A 23502-nucleotide genomic window follows, 5' to 3' on the forward strand; every position below is an offset into this window, starting at 1 on the left:
TATCTGCGTCTGACTGCTTGGAGTTTGAACGCATGATTTTATCAAAGCGTGGTTTTTCTGAATTGGTCATTGATACCCTGATTCAGGCTAGAAAGCCTGTCACCAGGAACATCTATCATAAGATTTGGGGCAAATATCTTTATTGGTGTGAATCCAAAGGTTACTTGTGGAGTAAGATTGGGATTCCTAGAATATTGTCTTTTCTCCAAGAAGGTTTGGAGAAGGGATTATCTGCTAGTTCCCTAAAGGGACAAATATCTGCTTTGTCTATTCTACTTCACAAACCTCTGGCAGATGTCCTAGACGTTAAAGCATTTAGTCAGGCTTTGGTCAGAATCAAGCCTGTATTTAAATCTGTTGCTCCGCCATGGAGCCTAAACTTAGTTCTTCAAGGGCTTCCGTTTGAACCTATGCATTCCATAGATATTAAGCTTCTATCTTGGAAAGTTTTGTTTTTAGTAGCTATCTCTTCGGCTCGAAGAGTTTGAGCTATCTGCTTTACAATGTGATTCCCCTTACCTTGTTTTCCATGCAGATAAGGTGGTTTTACGTACCAAACCTGGGTTTCTTCATAAGGTTGTTTCTAATAAGAATATCAATCAAGAGATTGTGGTTCCTTCTTTGTGTCCTAATCCTTCATCTAAGAAGGAACGTCTGTTACATAATCTTGATGTGGTTCGTGCTTTAAAATTCTACTTACAAGCAACTAAAGATTTCCGTCAAACATCTTCTTTGTTTGTTGTTTATACTGGTAAACGGAGAGGTCAAAGGGCTACGGCTACCTCTTTCCTTTTGGCTTAAAAGCATCATCCGTTTGGCCTATGAGACTGCTGGACAGCAGCCTCCTGAAAGGATTACTGCTCATTCTACTAGAGCTGTGGCTTCCACATGGGCTTTTAAAAATGAGGCTTCTGTTGAACAGATTTGTAAGGCGGCGGCGACTTGGTCTTCGCTTCATACTTTTTCCAAATTTTACAAATTCGATACTTTTGCTTCTTCGGAGGCTAATTTTGGGAGAAAGGTTCTACAAGCAGTGGTGCCTTCCGTTTAAGGTCCCTGTCTTGTCCCTCCCTTCATCCGTGTCCTAAAGCTTTGGTATTGGTATCCCACAAGTAAGGATGAATCCGTGGACTCGATACATCTTACAAGAGAAAAAATAATTTATGCTTACCTGATAAATTTATTTCTCTTGTGATGTATCGAGTCCACAGCCCGCCCTGTTTTTTAAGACAGGCATATATATTTTTATTTTTTAACTTTCAGTCACCACTGCACCCTATGGTTTCTCCTTTCTTTCATGTAATTAGCAAGAGTCCATGAGCTAGTGACGTATGGGATATACATTCCTACCAGGAGGGGCAAAGTTTCCCAAACCTCAAAATGCCTATAAATACACCCCTCACCACACCCACAATTCAGTTTTACAAACTTTGCCTCCCGTGGAGGTGGTGAAGTAAGTTTGTGCTAGATTCTTCGTTGATATGCGCTTCGCAGCAGGCTGGAGCCCGGTTTTCCTCTCAGAGTGCAGTGAATGTCAGAGGGATGTGAAGAGTGTATTGCCTATTTGAATTCAATGGTCTCCTTCTACGGGATCTATTTCATAGGTTCTCTGTTATCGGTCGTAAAGATTCATCTCTTACCTCCCTTTTCAGATCGACGATATACTCTTATATACCATTACCTCTACTGATTCTCGTTTCAGTACTGGTTTGGCTATCTACTATATGTAGATGAGTGTCCTGGGGTAAGTAAGTCTTATTTTTCGTGACACTCTAAGCTATGGTTGGGCACTTTATATATAAAGTTCTAAATATGTCTTTAAACTTATATTTGCCTTGATTCAGGATGATCAATATTCCTTATTTCAGACAGTCAGTTTCATTATTTGGGTTAATGCATATGAATATTCAATTTTTTTTTTTTCTTACCTTAAAATTTTTTTCCAAATTGACTTTTTTTCCCTGTGGGCTGTTAGGCTCGCGGGGGCTGAAAATGCTTCAATTTATTGCATCATTCTTGGCGCAGACTTTTTTGGCGCAAAAATTTTTGTTTGTCATTTCCAGCGCCATTCTTGACGCCGGAAGTTGTTCGTGATTATGTCATTTTTTTTACGTTTTTGCGCCAAAAATGTCGGCGTAACGGATGTGGCGTCATTCTTGGCGCCAAAAATTTTTAGGCGCCAATAATGTGGGCGTCTTTTTTGGCGCTAAAAAATGTGGGCGTCATTTTTGTCTCCACCTTTTTTTCACATTATTTCAGTCTCATTTTTCATTGCTTCTGGTTGCTAGAGGCTTGTTCATTGGCATTCTTTCCCATTCCTGAAACTGTCATTTAAGGAATTTGATAATTTTGCTTTATATGTTGTTTTTTCTATTACATATTGCAAGATGTCTCAGATTGACCCTGGATCAGAATCTACTTCTGGAAAGACGCTGCCTGATGCTGGTTCTACCAAAGTTAAGTGTATTTGTTGTAAACTTTTGGTAACTGTTCCTCCGGCTGTAGTTTGTGATGAATGTCATGATAAGCTTGCTAATGCAGATAGTATTTCCATTAGTAATATACCATTACCTGTTGCTGTTCCCTCAACATCTAATTCTCAGGATGTTCCGGTTAATATAAGAGAATTTGTTTCTAAATCTATTAGGAAGGCTATGTCTGTTATTCCTCCTTCCAATAAACGTAAAAGGTCTTTTAAAACTTCTCTTTTTTCAGATGAAATTTTAAATGACCGTCATCATTCTGATTTTTCTGTTTCTGATGAGGATTTTTCTGGTTCAGAGGATTCTGTCTCAGATATTGACACTGATAAATCTTCATATTTATTTAAGATGGAATTTATTCGCTCTTTACTTAAAGAAGTTTTAATCGCTTTAGAGATGGAGGATTCTAGTCCTCTTGATACTAAATCTACTAAGCGTTTAAATTCGGTTTTTAAACCTCCTATGGTTATTCCAGAAGTTTTTCCTGTCCCTGATGCTATTTCTGAAGTAATTTCTAGGGAATGGAATAATATGGGTACTTCATTTACTCCTTCTCAAAGGTTTAAGAAATTGTATCCTGTGCCATCTGATAGATTAGAGTTTTGGGACAAAATCCCTAAAGTTGATGGGGCTATCTCTACTCTTGCTAAACGTACTACTATTCCTACGGCAGATAGTACTTCCTTTAAGAATCCTTTAGATAGGAAGATTGAATCCTTTCTAAGGAAAGCTTATTTATGTTCAGGTAATCTTCTTAGGCCTGCTATTTCTTTGGCTGATGTTGCTGCCGCTTCCACTTTTTGGTTGGAGGCTTTAGCACAACAAGTATCAGACCATAATACTCATAGCATTGTTAAACTCCTTCAACATGCTAATAACTTTATTTGTGATGCCATCTTTGATATCATTAGAGTTAATGTCAGGTATATGTCTTTAGCTATTTTAGCTAGAAGAGCTTTATGGCTTAAAACTTGGAATGCAGATATGTCTTCTAAATCAACTTTGCTTGCTCTTTCTTTCCAAGGTAATAAATTATTTGGTTCCCAGTTGGATTCTATTATTTCAACTGTTACTGGGGGGAAAGGAACTTTTTTGCCTCAGGACAAAAAAATCTAAAGGTAAATACAAGGCTGCTAATCGTTTTCGTTCCTTTCGTCAGAATAAGGAACAGAAGCCTGACCCTTCCCCTAAAGGAACGGTTTCTCTCTGGAAACCTTCTCCAATCTGGAATAAAACCAAGCCTTTTATAAAGTCAAAACCAGCTCCCAAGTCCACATGAAAGTGCGGCCCTCATTCCAGCACAGCTGGTAGGGGGCAGGTTACGATTTTTCAAAGACATTTGGATCAATTCGATTCACAGTCTTTGGATTCAGAACATTGTTTCACAAGGGTACAGAATAGGTTTCAAGATAAGGCCACCTGCGAAGAGATTTTTTCTCTCTCGCATTCCAATAAACCCAGTGAAAGCTCAGGCATTTCTGAAATCTGTTTCAGATCTAGAGTTGGCTGGGGTAATTGTGCCTGTTCCAGTTCTGGAACAGGGTCTGGGGTTTTACTCAAATCTATTCATTGTACCAAAGAAGGAGAATTCCTTCAGACCAGTTCTGGATCTAAAGATATTGAATCGTTATGTAAGGATACCAACATTCAAAATGGTAACTATAAGGACTATTCTGCCTTTTGTTCATCAAGGGCATTATATGTCCACAATAGATTTACAGGATGCATATCTTCATATTCCGATTTATCCAGATCACTTTTAGTTTCTGAGATTCTCTTTTCTAGACAAGCATTACCAGTTTGTGGCCCTTCCGTTTGGCCTACCAACAGCTCCAAGGATCTTTTCAAAGGTTCTCGGTGCCCTTCTCTCTGTAATCAGAGAACAGGGTATTGCGGTATTACCTTATTTGGACGATATCTTGGTACTTGCTCAGTCTTTACATTCTGCAGAATCTCACACGAATCAACTTGTGTTGTTTCTTCAAAGACATGGTTGGAGGATCAATTTACCAAAGAGTTCGTTGATTCCTCAGACAAGGGTAACCTTTTTGGGTTTTCAAATAGATTCAGTGTCCATGACCTTGTCTCTAACAGAAAAGAGACGTCTGAAATTGGTTTCAGCCTGTCGAAACCTTCAGTCTCTATCATTCCCTTCGGTATCTTTGTGCATGGAAATTCTAGGTCTCATGACTGCTGCATCGGACGCGATCCCCTTTGCTCGTTTTCACATGCGACCTCTTCAGCTTTGTATGCAGGTGCAGGGATTATACAAAGATATCACAATTAATATCCTTAAATCCCAATGTACGACACTCTCTGACGTGGTGGATAGATCACCATCGTTTAGTTCAAGGGGCTGGACTGTGATCTTAACACATGCGAGTCTGTCAGGTGGGGAGCTGTATGGGGATCTCTGACAGCGCAGGGGGTTTGGGAATCTCAGGAGGCGAGATTACCAATCAACATTTTGGAACTCTGTGCGATTTTCAGAGCTCTTCAGTTCTGGCCTCTTCTGAAGAGAGAATCGTTTATTTGTTTTCAGACAGACAATGTCACAGCCGTGGCATATGTCAATCATCAAGGTGGGACTCAGTCTTCTGGCTATGAAAGAAGTATCTCGGATACTTGTATGGGCGGAATCCAGCTCCTGTCTAATTTCTGCGGTTCACATCCCAGGTGTAGACAATTGGGAAGCGGATTATCTCAGTCGCCAGACGTTACATCCGGGCGAATGGTCCCTTCACCCAGAGGTATTTCTTCAGATTGTTCAAATCTGGGGACTTCCAGAAATAGATCTGATGGCCTCTCATCTAAACAAGAAACTTCCCAGGTATCTGTCCAGATCCAGGGACCCTCAGGCGGAGGCAGTGGACGCGTTGTCGCTTCCTTGGAATTATCATCCTGCCTATATCTTTTCGCCTCTAGTTCTTCTTCCAAAAGTGATTTCCAAAATTCTAATGGAACGTTCGTTTGTGCTGCTGGTGGCTCCAGCATGGCCTCACAGGTTTTGGTATGCGGATCTCATTCGGATGGCCAGTTGCCAACCTTGGACTCTTCCGTTAAGACCAGACCTTCTATCTCAAGGCCCTTTTTTCCATCAGGATCTCAAATCATTAAATTTGAAGGTATGGAAATTGAACGCTTGATTCTTAGTCATAGAGGTTTCTCTGACTCAGTAATTAATACTATCTTACAGGCTCGTAAATCTGTGTCTAGGAAGATTTATTATAGAGTCTGGAAGACTTACATTTCTTGGTGTTCTTCTCATAAATTCTCCTGGCATTCGTTCAGAATTCCTAGAATTTTAGTTTCTTCAGGATGGTTTGGATAAAGGTTTGTCTGCAAATTCCTTGAAAGGACAAATCTCTGCTCTTTCTGTTCTTTTTCACAGAAAGATTGCTATTCTTCCTGATATTCATTGTTTTGTACAGGCTTTGGTTCGTATCAAACCTGTCATTAAGTCAATTTCTCCTCCTTGGAGTCTTAATTTGGTTCTGAGGGCTTTACAAGCTCCTCCGTTTGAACCTATGCATTCTCTGGACATTAAATTACTTTCTTGGAAAGTTCTGTTCCTTTTGGCCATCTCTTCTGCTAGAAGAGTTTCTGAGTTATCTGCTCTTTCTTGTGAATCTCCTTTTCTGATTTTTCATCAGGATAAGGCAGTGTTGCGGACTTCATTTAAATTTTTACCTAAGGTTGTGAATTCTAACAACATTAGTAGAGAAATTGTTGTTCCTTCATTATGTCCTAATCCTAAGAATTCAAAGGAGAGATCTTTACATTCTTTGGATGTAGTAAGAGCTTTGAAATATTATGTTGAAGCTACTAAAGATTTTAGAAAGACTTCTAGTCTATTTGTTATCTTTTCTGGGTCCAGAAAAGGTCAGAAGGCCTCCGCCATTTCTTTGGCGTCTTGGTTAAAGTCTTTGATTCATCATGCTTATGTAGAGTCGGGTAAATCCCTGCCTCAAAGAATTACGGCTCATTCTACTAGGTCAGTTTCTACTTCCTGGGCGTTTAGGAATGAAGCTTCTGTTGATCAGATTTGCAAAGCAGCAACTTGGTCTTCTTTGCATACTTTTACTAAATTCTACCATTTTGATGTGTTTTCTTCTTCTGAAGCAGTTTTTGGTAGAAAAGTACTTCAGGCAGCTGTTTCAGTTTGATTCTTCTGCTTATAATTTCATTATTTTGAGATTAAAAACTTTTGTTTTGGGTTGTGGATTATTATTATTTTTCAGCGGAATTGGCTGTCTTTATTTTATCCCTCCCTCTCTAGTGACTCTTGCGTGGAAGTTCCACATCTTGGGTATTTATTTATATTTATTATGATTTTTTTGTATAAAGCACAATTATTCCAATTCCTTATTTTGATGCTTTCGCTCCTTTCTTGTCACCCCACTTCTTGGCTATTCGTTAAACTGAATTGTGGGTGTGGTGAGGGGTGTATTTATAGGCATTTTGAGGTTTGGGAAACTTTGCCCCTCCTGGTAGGAATGTATATCCCATACGTCACTAGCTCATGGACTCTTGCTAATATGAAAGAAATGAATTTATCAGGTAAGTTCTTACATAAATTATGTTTTTTCTTCCTAGCCTTCGGTCGAATGACTGGGGGGTGGAGCTAAGGGGGGAGCTATATAGGTAGCTCTGCTTGCCACTTCTTGTAGGGGAGGAGAATATCCCACAAGTAAGGATGAATCCGTGGACTCGATACATCACAAGAGAAAGAAATTTATCAGGTAAGCATAAATTGTTTTTTTGCTAAATGTAGCCACCAATCAGCAAGTGCTACCCAGGGTCTGAACCAAAAATGGACCAGCTCCTAAGCTTACATTCCTGCTTTTAATTATAAAGATAGCAAGAGAACGAAGAAAAATTGATAATAGGAATATATTTGAAAGTTGCTTAAAATTGCACGCTGAAGCTCCTTTTCTATCTCATCTCCCCTCTTCCTTCTTACTTTACCCCTCATTCCCCCCCTTAATCTTTTCCCTTCCCCCCCCCCCTCCTCCCTATTCTTGATACTCTTTCCTGATCTCCATCTATGCGGTATCTCCTGACCTTAGGGTCTATTGTTTTTCACGCAGAAGTATGTTGTATAGAGATGACGATATTCGCACAGAAAGTCCTATCAAAATCCAAACTAGAATGTATAACTTATACCTCCTAACTAAATCATATTGCAGATCTGGATAATCTTGTTTTCTCCAACATAGGTGTGTCCGGTCCACGGCGTCATCCTTACTTGTGGGATATTCTCTTCCCCAACAGGAAATGGCAAAGAGCCCAGCAAAGCTGGTCACATGATCCCTCCTAGGCTCCGCCTTCCCCAGTCATTCTCTTTGCCGTTGCACAGGCAACATCTCCACGGAGATGGCTCAGAGTTTTTTGGTGTTTAAATGTAATTTTTATTCTTCTATCAAGAGTTTGTTATTTTAAAATAGTGCTGGTATGTACTATTTACTCTGAAACAGAAAAGAGATGAAGATTTCTGTTTGTAAGAGGAAAATGATTTTAGCAACCGTTACTAAAATCGTTGGCTGTTTCCACACAGGACTGTTGAGAGGAATTAACTTCAGTTGGGGGAAACAGTGAGCAGACTTTGGCTGCTTGAGGTATGACACATTTCTAACAAGACTTGGTAATGCTGGAAGCTGTCATTTTCCCTATGGGATCCGGTAAGCCATTTTCTTAATTTTCAATATAAGAATAATAGGGCTTCACAAGGGCTTTAAAGACTGGTAGACATTTTTCTGGGCCAAAACGATTACTTTATAAGCATATTTAATGGTTTATAACTTTGGAGAGTTATTTTAATCTTGGGAATTTTATTAAAAAAACGGCAGGCACTGTATTGGACACCTTTTTCACTGGGGGCCTTTTCTAGTCATAGGTAGAGCCTCATTTTCGCGCCACTAATGCGCAGTTGTTTTTGAGAAGCAAGGCATGCAGATGCATGTGTGAGGAGCTCAGATCCACTGAAAAAGCTTATTGAAGGCGTCATTTGGTATCGTATTCCCCTCTGGGCTTGGTTGGGTCTCAGCAAAGCAGATACCAGGGACTGTATAGGGGTTAAATGTAAAAACGGCTCCGGTTCCGTTATTTTAAGAGTTAAAGCTTTCAAATTTGGTGTGCAATACTTTTAAGGCTTTATGACACTGTGGTGAAATTTTGGTGAATTTTGAACATTTCCTTCATACTTTTGCGTATATTCAGTAAAAAAGTGTGTTCAGTTTAAAATTTAAAGAGACAGTAACGGTTTTATTTTAAAACGTTTTTTGTGCTTTGTTATCAAGTTTATGCCTATTAACATGTCTGAACTATCAGATAGACGATGTTCTGTATGTTCGGAAGCCAAGGTTCCTCTCCATTTAAATATATGTGATGAATGTGACAAACAAAGTAGGGACAATGATGCCACTGATAATAATGTTGCCCAAAATGATTCCTTCAGTGAGGGGAATAAGCATGGTACTGCATCATCTCCTTCTATGTCTACACCAGTCTTGCCCACTCAGGAGGTCCCTAGTGAATCTAGTGCGCCAATCCTCCTTACTATGCAACAATTAACGGCTGTAATGGATAATTCTATTAAAAACATTTTAGCCAAAATGCCCACTTATCAGCGAAAGCGCGATTGCTCTGTTTTAGATACTGAAGAGCATGAGGACGCTGATGATAATGGTTCTGACATGCCCTTACACCAGTCTGAAGGGGCTAGGGAGGTTTTGTCTGAGGGAGAAATTTCAGATTCAGGAAAAATTTCTCAACAAGCTGAACCTGACGTTATTACATTTAAATTTAAATTGGAACATCTCCGCGCTCTGCTTAAGGAGGTGTTATCTACTCTGGATGATTGTGACAATTTGGTCATTCCAGAGAAATTATGTAAGATGGACAGGTTCCTAGAGGTCCCGGTGCCCCCCGAAGCTTTTCCTATACCCAAGCGGGTGGCGGACATTGTAAATAAAGAATGGGAAAGGCCCGGTATACCTTTTGTCCCTCCCCCTATATTTAAGAAATTATTTCCTATGGTCGACCCCAGGAAGGACTTATGGCAGACAGTCCCCAAGGTCGAGGGGGCGGTTTCTACTCTAAACAAACGCACCACTATCCCTATAGAAGATAGTTGTGCTTTTAAACATCCTATGGATAAAAAATTAGAGGGTTTGCTTAAAAAGATGTTTGTTTAGCAAGGTTACCTTCTACAACCAATTTCATGCATTGTTCCTGTCACTACAGCAGCGTGTTTCTGGTTCGAGGAACTAGAAAAGTCGCTCAATCAAGCATCCTCTTATGAGGAGGTTATGGACAGAGTTCAAGCACTTAAGTTGGCTAACTCTTTTACCTTAGACGCCACTTTGCAATTAGCTAGATTAGCGGCGAAAAATTCAGGTTTTGCTATTGTGGCGCGCAGAGCGCTTTGGCTGAAGTCTTGGTCAGCGGATGTGTCCTCCAAGAACAGATTGCTTAACATCCCTTTCAAGGGGAAAACGCTGTTTGGCCCTGACTTGAAAGAGATTATTTCAGACATCACTGGGGGAAAGGGCCACGCCCTTCCTCAGGATAGGTCTTTTAAGGCTAAAAATAAAACAAATTTTCGTCCCTTTCGCAGAAACGGACCAGCCTCAAATTCTACATCCTCTAAGCAAGAGGGTAATTCTTCTCAAACCAAGCCAGCCTGGAGACCGATGCAAGGCTGGAACAAAGGTAAGCAGGCCAAGAAGCCCGCTACCGCTACCAAGACTGCATGAGATGCTGGCCCCCGATCTGGGACCGGATCTGGTGGGGGGCAGACTCTCTCTCTTCGCTCAGGCTTGGGCAAGAGATGTTCAGGATCCTTGGGCGCTAGAAATAGTTTCTCTAGGTTATCTCCTGGAATTCAAGGAACTACCCCCAAGGGGAAGGTTCCACAGGTCTCAATTGTCTTCAGACCAAATAAAAAGACAGGCATTCTTACATTGTGTAGAAGACCTGTTAAAAATGGGAGTGATTCATCCTGTTCCATTAGGAGAACAAGGGATGGGGTTTTACTCCAATCTGTTCATAGTTCCCAAAAAAGAGGGAACATTCAGGCCAATTTTGGATCTCAAGATCCTAAACAAATTTCTCAAGGTCCCATCGTTCAAGATGGAAACCATTCGGACAATTCTTCCTACCATCCAGGAAGGTCAATTCATGACCACGGTGGATTTAAAGGATGCGTATCTACATATTCCTATCCACAAGGAACATCATCGGTTCCTAAGATTCGCCTTTCTGGACAAGCATTACCAGTTTGTGGCACTTCCATTCGGACTAGCCACTGCTCCAAGAATTTTCACAAAGGTACTAGGGTCCCTTCTAGCGGTGCTAAGGCCAAGGGGCATTGCAGTAGTACCCTACTTGGACGACATACTGATTCAAGCGTCGTCTCTACCTCAAGCAAAGGCTCATACGGACATTGTCCTAGCCTTTCTCAGATCTCACGGGTGGAAAGTGAACGTAGAAAAAAGTTCTCTATTCCCGTCAACAAGAGTTCCCTTCTTGGGAACAATAATAGACTCCTTGGAAATGAAGATTTTTCTGACAGAAGCCAGAAAATCAAAACTTCTAAGCTCTTGTCAAGTTCTTCATTCTGTTCTTCTTCCTTCCATAGCGCAGTGCATGGAAGTAATAGGTTTGATGGTTGCGGCAATGGACATAGTTCCTTTTGCGCGAATTCATCTAAGACCATTACAACTGTGCATGCTCAGACAGTGGAATGGGGATTATACAGATTTGTCCCCGACGATCCAAGTAGATCAGAGGACCAGAGATTCACTCCGTTGGTGGCTGACCCTGGACAACCTGTCCCAAGGGATGAGCTTCAGAAGACCAGAGTGGGTCATTGTAACGACCGACGCCAGCCTGGTGGGCTGGGGCGCGGTCTGGAAACACCTGAAGGCTCAGGGTCTATGGTCTCGGGAAGAATCTCTTCTCCCGATAAACATTCTGGAACTGAGAGCGATATTCAATGCTCTCAAGGCTTGGCCTCAACTAGCAAAGGCCAAATTCATAAGGTTTCAATCAGACAACATGACGACTGTTGCATATATCAACCATCAGGGGGGAACCAGGAGTTCCCTGGCGATGGAAGAAGTGACCAAAGTAATTCAATGGGCGGAGCTTCACTCCTGCCACTTGTCTGCAATCCACATCCCAGGAGTGGAAAATTGGGAAGCGGACTTTGAGTCGTCAGACATTTCATCCGGGGGAGTGGGAACTCCATCCGGAAATCTTTGCCCAAATAACTCAATTATGGGGCATTCCAGACATGGATCTGATGGTGTCTCGTCAGAACTTCAAGGTTCCTTGCTACGGGTCCAGATCCAGGGATCCCAAGGCGACTCTAGTAGATGCACTAGTAGCGCCCTGGACCTTCAACCTAGCTTATGTGTTCCCACCGTTTCCTCTCATTCCCAGGCTGGTAGCCAGGATCAATCAAGAGAGGGCTTCGGTGATCTTGATAGCTCCTGCGTGGCCACGCAGAACTTGGTATGCAGACCTGGTGAATATGTCATCGGCTCCACCATGGAAGCTACCTTTGAGACGGGACCTTCTTGTTCAAGGTCCGTTCGAACATCCGAATCTGGCATCACTCCAACTGACTGCTTGGAGATTGAACGCTTGATTTTATCAAAGCGTGGGTTCTCAGATTCTGTCATTGATACTCTTATTCAGGCTAGAAAGCCTGTAACTAGGAAAATTTACCATAAAGTATGGAAGAAATATATCTGTTGGTGCGAATCGAAAGGATTCCCATGGAACAGGGTAAAAATTCCTAAGATTCTATCCTTTCTACAAGAGGGTTTGGAGAAAGGATTATCTGCAAGTTCTTTGAAGGGACAGATTTCTGCTTTATCTGTTTTACTTCACAAGAAGCTGGCGGCTGTGCCAGATGTTCAGGCTTTTGTTCAGGCTCTGGTTAGAAGCCTGTTTACAAACCTTTGACTCCTCCTTGGAGTCTCAATTTAGTTCTTTCAGTTCTTCAAGGGGTTCCGTTTGAACCCTTACATTCCGTAGATATTAAGTTATTATCTTGGAAAGTTTTGTTTTTGGTTGCAATTTCTTCTGCTAGAAGAGTTTCAGAGTTATCTGCTCTGCAGTGTTCTCCTCCTTATCTGGTGTTCCATGCAGATAAGGTGGTTTTGCGTACTAAACCTGGTTTTCTTCCGAAAGTTGTTTCTAACAAAAATATTAACCAGGAGATAGTTGTGCCTTCTTTGTGTCCGAATCCAGTTTCAAAGAAGGAACGTTTGTTGCACAATTTGGATGTAGTTCATGCTCTAAAATTCTATTTAGAGGCTACAAAGGATTTCAGACAAACATCTTCCTTGTTTGTTGTTTATTCTGGTAAAAGGAGAGGTCAAAAAGCAACTTCTACCTCTCTCTCTTTTTGGCTTAAAAGCATCATCAGATTGGCTTATGAGACTGCCGGACGGCAGCCTCTTGAAAGAATCACAGCTCATTCCACTAGGGCTGTGGCTTCCACATGGGCCTTCAAGAACGAGGCTTCTGTTGATCAGATATGTAAGGCAGCGACTTGGTCTTCACTGCACACTTTTACCAAATTTTACAAATTTGATACTTTTGCTTCTTCTGAGGCTATTTTTGGGAGAAAGGTTTTGCAAACCGTGGTGCCTTCCATCTAGGTGACCTGATTTGCTCCCTCCCATCATCCGTGTCCTAAAGCTTTGGTATTGGTTCCCACAAGTAAGGATGACGCCGTGGACCGGACACACCTATGTTGGAGAAAACAGAATTTATGTTTACCTGATAAATTACTTTCTCCAACGGTGTGTCCGGTCCACGGCCCGCCCTGGTTTTTTAATCAGGTCTGATGATTTAATTTCTCTAACTACAGTCACCACGGTATCATATGATTTCTCCTATGCAAATATTCCTCCTTTACGTCGGTCGAATGACTGGGGAAGGCGGAGCCTAGGAGGGATCATGTGACCAGCTTTGCTGGGCTCTTTGCCATTTCCTGTTGGGGAAGAGAATATCCCACAAGTAAGGATGACGCCGTGGACCGGACACACCGTTGGAGAAAGTAATTTATCAGGTAAACATAAATTCTGTTTTCTTTTTGGACACTTGTAAGTTGAGTTTGTACTGTTTCAAGCCTTAGCTGAACCTGCAAGAATCATCTTCACCCCCACACTCTAGGCTAACACTATGGACGCTCAAATTGTTTTGAACTTATAGGTGAACCCGTGCATTGTGTAATGTATATACCGGACATGGTTCCCACTGTTAGTTTTGCTTTGTTGTATGGACCTTCTTGCCGATATAAGTGTAATCTTCTGTTTTATTTTTATCTTTCAATAAAGCTTTTGAAACCAAAAAAAAATAAAAAATTGCACGCTGTATCTGAATCATGAAATAAAAAAATGTAGGTTTCAGATCTCTTTAAACTAGTCTGTTTCATGGATCTTTGATGTTCCTACAAACTAGAAAAAAATATAACTGTCACTCTGTAACCTCCTTCAGTGGTTATTGCTGTTTCTTAATATGTCCTCCATGCCTTAATTTGCCTAATCTGATTAACGTATATGAATGTGATGCCTGAAATTCTGTATATTTATTATTGTTTTATTAGACTAAGTTGTGATCAGTGTATCTGGAGAAGTGGAATTTAGAAACACTAATGTGATTTTTTTTTTTTTTCTTACAGGGGTTCACATATTGATGTACGCAATAAGAAGGGAAACACACCATTATGGCTGGCAGCAAATGGCGGTCACTTTGATGTTGTGCAGTTGCTTGTGCAGGCTGGTGCTGATGTAGATGCTGCAGATAATCGAAAAATTACTCCCTTAATGTCAGCGTTTCGGAAGGTAAAATATTTTTTGATAATCTTAATTATTTATGGGTTGAGGTAGCATTTGGCACCACTAGTATGTGAAGGGCTGTGCAATATTGTTTATACATAAAATTAATATTGTTTTTTAAAAAAACATTTAATGTTTACTTTCTATGTTCTCAAGAAAGATCACACAATAGTGCTTTAATGGCTTAAAATAGACAATGCCAATGTGATCTTCAGTATGCAATAATTTAATTCAAGGGATTTTATATAATTTATGGACATTTCTTTCATACAGGTGGTGAGAGTCTACGATCCATTACTTGTGGGATTTACTCTTCCTGGTCACTAGGAGAACTCTATAAAACATCTTCCACCTTACTGGAAACTAGTCTTGTCCTTGCCTCTGCCAGAGGAAGTTGAAGAATGATGTACATGTTATTCTTCAGTTGGGGGGGTTCTCAGACTGAGATGAGACCCATTTCCCTTCAGAGTGCAGTTTTTCAGAGGGTTGTGTATGGAGTAAGGGTAGTGACTCTTCTTTCATCTTATGAGAATTAAGTCACAAGTGTTGCAGGGAATTGTCCTTTGCTTCCTCTTTCTGGGTTTTCAGTATACTATTATCCCATATCCTCTGATTTTCTGAGTTTCACCACTGGTTTGGCTTACTACTGGTTTCCCATTAGTTGTATCTATTTGTAAGTATTGTTTTGAGTATTTAGCACTCTATAAGCATTTTGGGCTACATATATATATATATATATATATATATATATATATATATATATATATATATATATATATCGCCTTGGGATAGAATTATTTTATTATATTATTCCCCTTTTAAAGTTGTAGCGCATCGGGTTTTCAGCACGCACGAGTGTTCTCCTTTCCCCCCCCGCATGTCGGCTTTTGAGTCCGAGTATAGAGCTCACTTTTTTCCACTGCTAGTCTGCTTTCAAGTCTACACGCATCAAGGTTGCACTCTTTCTTTCCTTTTCTCTTACATGGTGTATCCAGTCCACGGATTCATCCTTGTGGGATATTCTCAATCCCTACAGGAAGTGGCAAAGAGAGCACACAGCAGAGCTGTCCATATAGCTCCCCTCAGGCTCCGCCCCCCAGTCATTCTCTTTGCCGCTCTAACAAGTAGCATCTCCACGGGAGGGTAAAGAGTTTGTGGTGTTAGATTTGTAGTTTTTATTTCTTCAATCAAGAATTTGTTATTTTAAAATAGTGCTGGTTTGTACTATTTACTCTGAGGCAGAAAGTGATGAAGATTTCTGCTGAGAGGAAAAAGATTTTAGCATGTTATAACTAAAATCCATTGCTGTTCCCACACAGGACTGTTGAGTACCGGAGAACTTCAGTTGGGGGGAACAGTTTTGCAGTTCTTACGCTGTGTAGAAGATCTTCTAAAGATGGGAGTGATACACCCAGTTCCAATTGCAGAACAAGGACTGGGCTTTTACTCAAACCTGTTTGTAGTTCCCAAAAAGGAAGGAACTTTCAGGCCAATCCTGGATCTAAAAATTCTAAACAAATTCCTCAGAGTTCCATCTTTCAAAATGGAAACTATGCGGACAATCTTGCCGATGATCCAGGAAGGTCAATATATGACTACCGTGGATCTAAAGGATGCGTACCTACATATTCCTATCCACAAATATCATCATCAGTTCCTAAGGTTCGCCTTTCTGGACAGGCATTATCAGTTCGTGGCCCTTCCTTTCGGGTTGGCCACCGCTCCCAGAATTTTCACAAAGGTGCTAGGGTCCCTTCTAGCGGTACTAAGATCGCGGGGCATTGCAGTAGCACCTTACCTAGACGACATCTTAATACGGGCGTTGTCTTTTCACAGAGCAAAGGCTCATACGGACATTGTTCTGGCTTTTCTAAGGTCTCACGGGTGGAAGGTGAACGTAGAAAAAAGTTGTCTGTCCCCGCTCACAAGGGTTCCCTTCCTGGGAACACTAATAGACTCGGTAGAAATGAAAATCTTTCTGACAGAAGTCAGGAAGTCAAAACTTTTGAATACTTGCCGAGTTCTTCATTCCATTCCTCGGCCTTCTGTGGCTCAGTGTATGGAGGTAATCGGTCTAATGGTTGCGGCAATGGACGTAGTCCCTTTTGCCCGAATTCATCTCAGACCACTGCAACTGTGCATGCTCAAACAGTGGAATGGGGATTATGCAGATTTGTCTCCGCAAATACAAATGGACCAGAAAACCAGAGACTCTCTTCTCTGGTGGTTGTCTCAGGATCACCTGTCTCAGGGAATGAGTTTCCGCAGACCGTAGTGGATCATTGTTACGACCGATGCCAGTCTGTTAGGCTGAGGTGCGGTCTGGGACTCCCTGAAAGCTCAGGGTCTATGGTCTCGGGAAGAATCTCTTCTCCCGATAAACATTTTGGAACTGAGAGCGATATTCAATACGCTCCAGGCATGGCCTCAACTAGCGGAGGCCAAATTCATCAGATTTCAGTTGGACAACATCACGACTGTAGCGTACATCAATCATCAGGGAGGAACAAAGAGTTCCCTAGCGATGAAGGAAGTAACCAAGATCATCAAATGGGCGGAGGATCACTCCTGCCATCTATCTGCAATTCACATCCCAGGAGTAGACAACTGGGAAGCGGATTATCTGAGTCGTCAGACTTTCCATCCGGGGGAGTGGGAACTCCACCCGGAGGTCTTTGCTCAGCTAACCCAGCTATGGGGCATTCCAGAATTGGATCTGATGGCGTCTCGTCAGAACACCAAACTTCCCCTTTACGGATCCAGATCCAGGGATCCCAAGGCGGCATTGATAGATGCTTTAGTAGCGCCTTGGTCATTCAGTCTAGCTTATGTCTTACCACCGTTTCCTCTTCTCCCTCGGCTAGTAGCCAGAATAAAACAGGAGAAGGCTTCGGTAATTCTGATAGCGCCTGTGTGGCCACGCAGGACTTGGTATGCAGACCTAGTGGACATGTCATCGGTCCCACCATGGAAACTGCTATCGAGGCAGGATCTTCTAATTCAAGGTCCATTCAAGCATCCAAATCTAGTTTCTCTGCAACTGACTGCTTGGAGATTGAACGCTTAATTCTAGCTATGCGTGGGTTCTCTGAATCAGTTATAGATACTCTGATCCAGGCTAGAAAGCCTGTCACCAGGAAAATTTGCCATAAGATATGGCGGAAATATCTTTGTTGGTGCAAATCCAAAGGTTACTCGTGGAGTAAGGTTAGGATTCCAAGGATATTGTCTTTTCTCCAAGGAGGATTGGAGAAAGGTTTGTCAGCTAGTTCCTTAAAGGGACAGATATCTGCTCTGTCTATCCTGTTACACAAGCGTCTGGCAGCTGTACCAGACGTTCAGGCGTTTGCACAGGCCCTAGTTAGAATCAAGCCTGTCTACAGACCTGTGGCTCCTCCATGGAGTCTAAATTTAGTTCTTTCAGTTCTTCAAGGGGTTCCATTTGAACCTTTGCATTCCATAGATATTGTTATTACCTTGGAAAGTTTTGTTTTTGGTAGCTATTTCTTCTGCTCGAAGAGTTTCTGTATTGTCTGCTTTGCAGTGTAATCCACCCTACTAGGTGTTCCATGCAGATAAGGTTGTTTTGCGTACCAAACCGGGTTTCCTTCCAAAAGTGGTTTCTAATAAGAATATTAACCAGGAAATCATTGTTCCTTCTCTGTGCCCTAATCCAGTTTCTAAGACGGAACGACTATTGCACAATCTTGATGTGGTTCGTGCTTTAAAATTCTATTTAAAAGCAACTAAAGATTTCAGACAAACATCATCCTTGTTTGTTGTCTATTCTGGTAAGAGGAGAGGTCAGAAAGCGACTGCTACCTCTCTTTCCTTCTGGCTGAAAAGCATCATCTGATTGGCTTATGAGACTGCTGGACAGCAGCCTCCTGAACGAATTACAGCTCATTCCACTAGAGCTGTGGCTTCCACATGGGCTTTCAAGAATGAGGCTTCTGTTGAACAGATTTGTAAGGCAGCGACTTGGTCTTCACTGCATACATTTGCCAAATTTTACAAATTCGATACTTTTGCTTCTTCGGAGGCTATTTTTGGGAGAAAGATTTTACAAGCAGTGATGCCTTCCGTTTAGGTTACCTGACTTGTTCCCTCCCTTCATCCGTGTCCTAAAGCTTTGGTATTGGTATCCCACAAGTAAGGATGAATCCGTGGACTGGATACACCATGTAAGAGAAAACAGAATTTATGCTTACCTGATAAATTACTTTCTCTTACGGTGTATCCAGTCCACGGCCCGCCCTGGCAATTAAGTCAGGTTCACTGCACCCTATAGTTTCTCCTTTTTCTCCTAACCGTCGGTCGAATGACGGGGGGCGGAGCCTGAGGGGAGCTATATGGGCAGCTCTGCTGTATTTATCCAACAATTAGTACAAACCAATGATAAACAAATCATTTCGCCACGCAGGGCTGACCTATTAAACAAGAAAAACCGCATGCGTTATGCAAAACAAATAACTTGTGCTAACTTACCTCTACAAACTACAATATTCCAGTTCTGGAGCAGAATTACTGCATGCTATTTTTGCAGGTGTTAGGAATGTGTAGTATACCCGTAAGGAACCCATTCAGGTATACACTCAGGCAGTGTTCCCCTCATTGCACTTTTTGCCTACTGCGAGTAGTGGAGGTACTTGCATATCTACAGAAAAGAAAAAGACGCGGGAGGAGAGCAAAATAATTAAATCCTATTATAGTGTATTGTTCACTTGAGTAAAATAAAATGTTTTGTTATAGGAGCTCAAAGAACAGAATATGTTCTGCTATAGTGCTTGATGAAAGAATAAGCTTTAATATTTCTCTTATGAATTCATGTTTTCTTAAAGCTGTTCAAAAAGGTTTGAACTTTTCACTTTCTAGCTCTGAAGGGCATAAAGGAAATGGTTCCTTCAAAATACCTATTAAAACAAGTGCATTTCTTATTCTGTAAGCTTCAGGTTTCATCTGACACACCACTTGTGATGAGTCCTGCTTTATGCGGTCTACATAAACCAATATATTTCCTTTACGAATCCTTTAAACAGTATAGTGTATAACAGGCTAAAAAAATGTGCTCTTTCTTGTGCCATGCCAAATACTGTTTAAAGGGACACTAAACCCCCCCAAAAAAATTCCTGCAATCGCAATATCATTATATTATAATTTACTTTGTAATTTACTTGTATTTTCAAAGAACTACCATTTAGGTTAAATCCCATTCCGAAAATCAAAGAGTTTCCAAACCCATCGCTGGCTATACATTTCAATTCTCCAACCCTGACCGATAACCCAGGTTATCATAATGGCGGAGTATAGCCGCTATGCGCATGCGCGATATGCTAAATCGACGTCACTCACCAGCAGACCCGCTGTAATTGTGGTATCATGGAGGGGATATGCGCATGCGCAAATCTATAGATCGCAATACGCATGCGCATGGTGACGAAACAGTCACTTAATTATATGCACCCACTGTAATTGTGGTATCACGGAGGGGGATTTGCGCATGCGCAAATGGATGGATCGCAATACGCATGCGCATGGTGACGAAATAGTCACTTAATTATATGTAAAACATCGAGATCGGATTGGAAATTGATTTAGACAGTGCACGGCCCATTTTAGAAGGTTGTCTTGAACAACGTCATTTGAGAAAATAAAAAAATAATTTTATATGGCAGAGAAACATCGGTGGAATATAAAAGTAGGTAATTTCTAATATATGCATGTTTGGTAATTTACATTTGTGGTCACGGTGTAGACAAAAAAGAAAGTTTTGGAATCCTTTAATAGATTTTCCAATATTCGATTTGCTTAAAAATTGCAAAAATATAATTTTTTACGTTATTTCCAACCAGAAAAATGGTGGGTTTTGCTATTTAAGTAGATACTAAAAGTGATATGTTTTAAAACTAACCTTAAATAATAATAATCTGCTGCTGCAAGACAGGTCCATTGGCTTAATCCTGAGGCTGGTTTTATTGAATCTGAATTTGGCAGAATGTTTTTCTTCCTAAGGAAGTGGAAAATCTGTTGGTTGTTTTACCATGAAACCATAAATTATGGAAGACCAGAATGCTACAGATGTTGATTAAAGTCCGCCACAAATCCCAGAGGTAAAGTTAGTGTTTTTTGTTTGTACATGTCAAGCCTTTTTCAAGTTTAGGCCTGCCCAGCACTTTAAATAAGATTTCTTCACTTGTTTTTATAATTTGACATCCACAGTTTTGGATTAATTTGTCATTGATATGTTTATCAAAGGGATTTTTTGTTGTGTTCAAAGAACAACCAACCCTGCAGAATAACCCCATCTCTTCCTTATCTGCCTTCTTGTTTCCAGACTAATTAGATCTGTGGCATGCAGTGACTGATACAGCCCTGTATTTGCTTTATCAGTTGGAAAAAAAACTTGTCTTTTCACAAGAAGAAATCTGGCTCTGAAAAGAGCCGAGTGCTGCTGGTGGCAACCATCTTCGGCATTCGTGACCTCCCGAAAATCACAAATGCACATGTCTGCCAAATACCAAGAGCTTTTAATCCCTCCCACATCCCTGCATATGTTTTATCTTTTCCTCCACAGGAACAAGTGAAGAATTAGGGTGCACCAGATTCTTCGTTGAAAGGGGTTTTTGGACCTATATAAGACCCATTATCCGCCTCGGACAGCTGACCCTTGGACAGAGGGGTGTATGGAATACTGGGTAGTGACACTATATTTACCTATGGGAGTTAGTCACGATCCTTCCACAGATGTTGCGTGGACCGTTCCCATAACCAACCCTCCTCCTATGGGGTCGTTGTTGTATTTCTCTCAGATCCTTCTGTTGCTCGCACAGCACTGAATGGGCTCTCTACTGAACTCAGTCCTTCTGCAGCTGGGTTAGCACAGTAGAGTGGGTACTTCTCAGGTAAGTACAGGAGCGCTCACATAGCGTGCAGGCTATTAGTAGGTACATTTTACACATGTACAGCATAGCCAGGAACACACCAGATAACACACAGACATGTTCCACCTAGAGAGATAAATATTCCTTTTTTTATAATGCGTTTTATGCCATCTTTATTGTAATGTGGGCTTTTAGTCAAATTTTATGTGAAATGGGCTTGTGTGCAGTTTGCTATTAGTCACGTCACAGAGACTTGTGTACTTCTCTTATAGCTTTGCTCCTGTAGGGGGTGGGGTTTTCAGTTCTCTCGAGATCTGCTTATATTTGTGGATGTATTTAATAAGAGGTTCTTTGTTCATGTATTTCTTTCTAAGATTTTTTGTGGTTTTTAGTCTATATTTGTTCTACATAATGGAGGTAGTCTGTCTCTGATCAACATACAGATCCATCCTTTTATGTTCAACCTTAAACATATTAATTTATTTCATATAGTTGTATTTCTACAACTAAGAGGATGCAAAGTCTCCCAAAAGCCCTATAACACCCCTCCCATGTCACACATACCTTAGTCTGGGACAGAATATCACTATTATGCTTGCTTTATATACAAATCTATAAAGGAGTCTTAGGAAGGCAGACTCTTTCTGCCTAGCCATCTGTAGTAGCTTAATAATTAGCTCAGCTACCTAGCAAGTAGAAGGTTTGGAAATTGAATCCAGCTGCAGATAATTACATTTTAATTACAATTTTTTTTTTTTTTATTAAAAAGACTGAACTAGGTACTTGCATTAACTATGTATCTGTAAAACTACTTAAGGGAGTATGCATCTTTTCTTTCCTCAAAAGCTTTCGTAAGGGACAGTCAACACCAGAATATTTGTTGTTTAAAAAGATAGATAATACCTTTATTACCCATTTTTCAGTTTTGTAAAACCAACACAGTTATAATAATATATGTTTTACCTCTGTAATTACCTTGTATATATGCCTCTGCAAACTGCTCCCTTATTTCAGTGCTTTTGACAGACTTGCATTTTAGCCAATCAGTGCTGACTGCTAGGTAACTTCACGTGCGCGAGTTCAATGTTATCTATATGACACACATGCAGTAAATCCCTCTAGTAGTGAAAAACTGTCTATGCATTCAGATTAGAGGTGGCCTTCAAGGTCTAAGAAATAAGCATATGAGCCTACCTAGGTTTAGCTTTCAACTAAGAATAACAAGAAAACAAAGCAATATTGGTGATAAAAGTAAATTGGAAAGTTGTTTAAAATGGCATGCTCTATTTGAATCATGAAAGTTTATTTTGAACTCGACTGTCCCTTTAAGGGTTTTATTTTTAGTGCGTATCGCTTTGCCTTGTTTATGATATAAGATAAATATGACGTAAATATCTTTATTGGTGTGAATCCAGGGGCTACTCATGGAGTAAGGTTAAGATTCCCAGGATTTTGTCTTTTCTCCAAGAAGGATTGGAGAAGGGGTTGTCAGCAAGTTCTTTAAAGGGACAGATTTCTGCTTTGTCTATTTTGTTACACAAGCGCTTGGCAGATGTTCCAGATGTACAATCTTTTTGTCAGGCTCTGATTAGAATCAGGCCTGTGTTTAGACCAATTGCTCCTCCTTGGAGTTTAAATTTAGTTCTTAAAGTTCTTCAAGGAGTTCCATTTGAACCTATGCGTTCCATAGATATTAAGTTATTATCTTGGAAAGTTTTATTTCTGGTTGCTATTTCTTCTGCTCGAAGAGTATCTGAGCTTTCAGCATTACAGTTTGATTCTCCTTAACTTATTTTCCATTCAGATAAGGTGGTGTTACGTACTAAACCTGGTTTTCTTCCTTAACCCCTTAATGACCACAATGTACCCTGTATGTCACTGGTCGTTAAGGGTTTTTTCAGGACATAATAGCACAAGTCTAGCAAGAACACGCTATTAATTCCCTCCCTCCAGCAGGCTTTGTGGAATAGAGCAGTCTCAATGCTGGTGGCAAGACCGCACTATAAAACAATCAAGTCCCAAAAAAAGGCCAGCGACATACAGGGTTAAGTTGTTTCAAACTATTATATTAATCAGGAGATTGTTGTCCTTCTTTGTGTTTTAATCCTCCTTCTAAGAAGGAACGTCTGTTGCATAATTTAGACGTAGTCTGTGCTTTAAAGTTTTACTTACAAGCGACTAAGGATTTTCGACAATCGTCTTCTTTGTTTGTTGTTTTTTCAGGGAAACGTAGGGGTCAGAAAACTATGACTACCTCTTTCTTTTTGGCTGAAGAGTATC

At 40.8% G+C, this 23502-nt stretch overlaps 1 protein-coding gene across 1 annotated transcript in view; it reads left to right on the plus strand.

Annotated features, from left to right (window-relative positions):
- The window catches only part of ANKHD1 (ankyrin repeat and KH domain containing 1), a gene marked incomplete in the record, with an annotated part of 1187903 nt that overhangs the window by 793852 nt on the left and 370549 nt on the right, over positions 1-23502 (plus strand). The window contains 1 exon segment of the mRNA XM_053717232.1: positions 14185-14346. Within this exon segment, the coding sequence (XP_053573207.1) occupies positions 14185-14346 (162 nt within the window).

The sequence above is a fragment of the Bombina bombina genome, chromosome 6, assembly GCF_027579735.1.
Source record: "Bombina bombina isolate aBomBom1 chromosome 6, aBomBom1.pri, whole genome shotgun sequence".
NCBI lineage: Eukaryota > Metazoa > Chordata > Amphibia > Anura > Bombinatoridae > Bombina > Bombina bombina.